The 2764-nt window shown below is 41.5% G+C and overlaps 1 protein-coding gene across 1 annotated transcript; it reads right to left on the bottom strand.

The window, feature by feature from the left end:
* Positions 1-463: 463 nt before the first annotated feature.
* LOC124524539 (olfactory receptor 9A4) lies at positions 464-1592 on the bottom strand. Its single transcript, XM_047096851.1, has one exon. The coding sequence runs from the start codon at positions 1506-1508 to the stop codon at positions 564-566; it is 945 nt and encodes a 314-aa protein (XP_046952807.1). The 5' UTR covers positions 1509-1592; the 3' UTR covers positions 464-563.
* Positions 1593-2764: the final 1172 nt, after the last annotated feature.

Here is a 2764-nt window from a genome sequence, read left to right as displayed (position 1 = left end):
CTTAGGTCTTCATATCTATCATTGAAATTAGAAATGTCACATTTATAGAAGTGAAAGAATAGTCTTGTTGTATCTGTTGAGAGAGAGAGAATATGTTTGAGTCAGGGAAGGAGTAGGGAGCTTACATAGCCAGAGAACCTAAACCACAGGACATTTTACATGAAGAGATGAATCAGCAACCTAGAAATGAGTAGTCATTCCATTTTGCAGTTGGGGAATATTTTTCCTAGCTTTTCCTGTTCAGAAATACAAATATCACACATACATGTATTATTTTTACATTTAATTTTTAACTTTTATTGTGAAATGTATATTTTGAGAACAGTATGTATATGTATATCTATAACTATATATATATATACACACACACATATGTATACATGTATAGATATATGTTTAAAAAGAAGTGAATTTTTAATAACAAACAACCATGTTAAAAACCATGGCCATAACTTAAAAGGCTTTTGTTGCACACAGAATATTTGATGATGGTTATGATGCAGATCAAAGAGGAGTATGTTTTTTTTCAGAGCATTATAAAATCCATAATAATTAAGACAAGACTAATTCCTGAATAGTTGACACCAGTGCTTTGCTCCGTCCCGAAGGGCTTCTATGACTTTGTCATTTCGGAGGGTGAAGATGAAGGGATTGAGGAAAGGAGTAACTACTGAAACCATCAAGGACACCACCCTATTGTAATCAGCTGCTTGAGTTTGCTTGGGTTTCACATAGAGGAACAAGCAACTGCCGTACCCAATCACGACACATGTGAAGTGAGAGGCACATGTAGAGAAGGCTTTCCTCCGGCCAGAGGCTGAGGGGATCTTGAGGATTGTGGAGATGATATAGCTGTACGAGATGATTGTAGGGATAAGAGAACCAAAAAGAACAAAAACAGCCATTAAGAACAGGATGAACTCTATAAAAAGGGTATTGTTGCAGGACAGTTTGAGCAATTGCCCTCGGTCACAGAAGAAATTGTTCACCACATTTGATTTGCAGAAGGTAAGCTGAAATGTGGCATAAACTGGCCAGATTTGAAAAAGGAACCCAAACACCCATGACATAATGACCACCCAGATGCAGGTGTGGCTGTTCATAATGATGTCGTACCTCAGAGGGTTACAGACAGCCACATAACGGTCCACAGCCATCGCTCCCAGTAATGCAAACTCTGTGGTCCCCAAAGAAAGGTACAGGAAGAGCTGGGTGACACATGCAGCCAGAGATATTGTCTGCATCCCAGGGAGCAGCAGCCCCCAAAGCATCACGGGTACGATAATAGTTGTAACCAAGATCTCCAAGGCAGAGAGATGACCAAGGAAGAAATACATGGGGGACTGCAGACGTCTGTCCACACAAACAATCACAATGATGACCATGTTTCCCATTAATGTCACTGAGTAGAAGAAGAAGAAGATAGCAAAGAGAATATGATGTAGTTCTCGGGAGCCAGGGAAGCCAAGGAGATAAAATTCAGTGGCACTAGAGTGATTCCCCAACATTTAGTTCTGAGCTCTTGTTCCTTGTGGAATCTAAAGAGCAAAAGAGAGAAAACAAGTTTCTGACCACAGGAAGATTCAAGGCAATTCCAGTTTGAGGAAATATATCCTACTCCTAGACTTCACAACATAATGCTACTATTTTATACAAGGTTGATATTAAATGTTTCATGAAGGATATGTGTAACTTATGAAGGTAAACGTAAATGCCCAAGAAGATGAGCAGTAGCCACCAACACCACACCTGAGGCATGAAAACCCACTCACCCAGTATGTACCCGTCTCCCAGTTCACCAGCCATCCTGCCTCCAGCCCTGCCCTGACCTGCCATTCTATTCACTTCCCTGGTCACAAAGTGCTCATTCATGCCAGCAACACTTCATCTCCAGGGCCCAAAAGTGTCTTCTCTGCCTCTTGTATCCATGTCCTGCAAACTCCTGCTACATTTCAACAGTTCAAAGAATCCCAACCTTAGCCAATCACACAAAGACATGATTACTTCTTTTGTTTGTATTCTTTAACATAGGTTCCATTTGCATTATATTCATTCTAAGTTTCTGCCTCAATTATACTAAGAACTCTGCAGTGTTGTTAGCAAGTGGGACCTATCTAGGACATTGTCATAAGAACTGTTTTGAGACAAAATATTGAGTCTTTTCCTGACTTCTGGAAGCTGGCTCCGTGGTGTGGATTATCAACTTCTCCCTCCTTATTCTCAGGATGAAAGGCACCCACCATTTCTCATATCCGTGAATGTATATCCTCCAGGCAGGAAGGGCCTCTCCAGTTCCCTGTTAGTGACCTCTAACTCTGAGATCTTTTATTCCTCTGTTCTGTAGATGACAATGGGGAGGCGGGTGCCAGAAGGAAGTCCTGTCTGTACTGCAGTCTCCACCCTGGGACCAGAAGACAAGAAAACAGTGGCGATATAGAGGCAAAATCCTCCATATTTCCCCGGTCTCAAATGTCTAGTTCCAGACAGAGACAAAACCTCGAAATGGGCAGCCTATCGCTCTAACCCAACTACAATGGTCTCAGTCCCATAGAGCAACTTGGAAAACTCAAAGAGTGCATATGCTTATCTACGACCTTCTATTTTCTCTAGAGCCCTAGGGTAAGAAAATGTTAGAAGACATCAATATAAATCATACTGAGTTCTTCAGGAGGTCTGGACTTCTTCCCTCACCACATGCAGGTCTTTGCTCAAATATCTCCTCTCCACAGTACTTTCCCAACATCCCCTTCAAAACACTACATGC

The sequence above is a fragment of the Lynx rufus genome, unplaced genomic scaffold (assembly GCF_022079265.1).
Source record: "Lynx rufus isolate CCGP_SWC_20201006 ecotype Redwood Valley unplaced genomic scaffold, mLynRuf1.p SCAF_4, whole genome shotgun sequence".
NCBI classification, from domain to species: domain Eukaryota; kingdom Metazoa; phylum Chordata; class Mammalia; order Carnivora; family Felidae; genus Lynx; species Lynx rufus.
This window is presented reverse-complemented; position numbering and strand designations above follow the sequence as displayed.

Coding starts and splice junctions, on each gene's coding strand:
- LOC124524539 (XM_047096851.1), bottom strand. CDS start 1,508: ATGTTGGGGAATCACTCTAGTGCCACTGAATTTTATCTCCTTGGCTTC.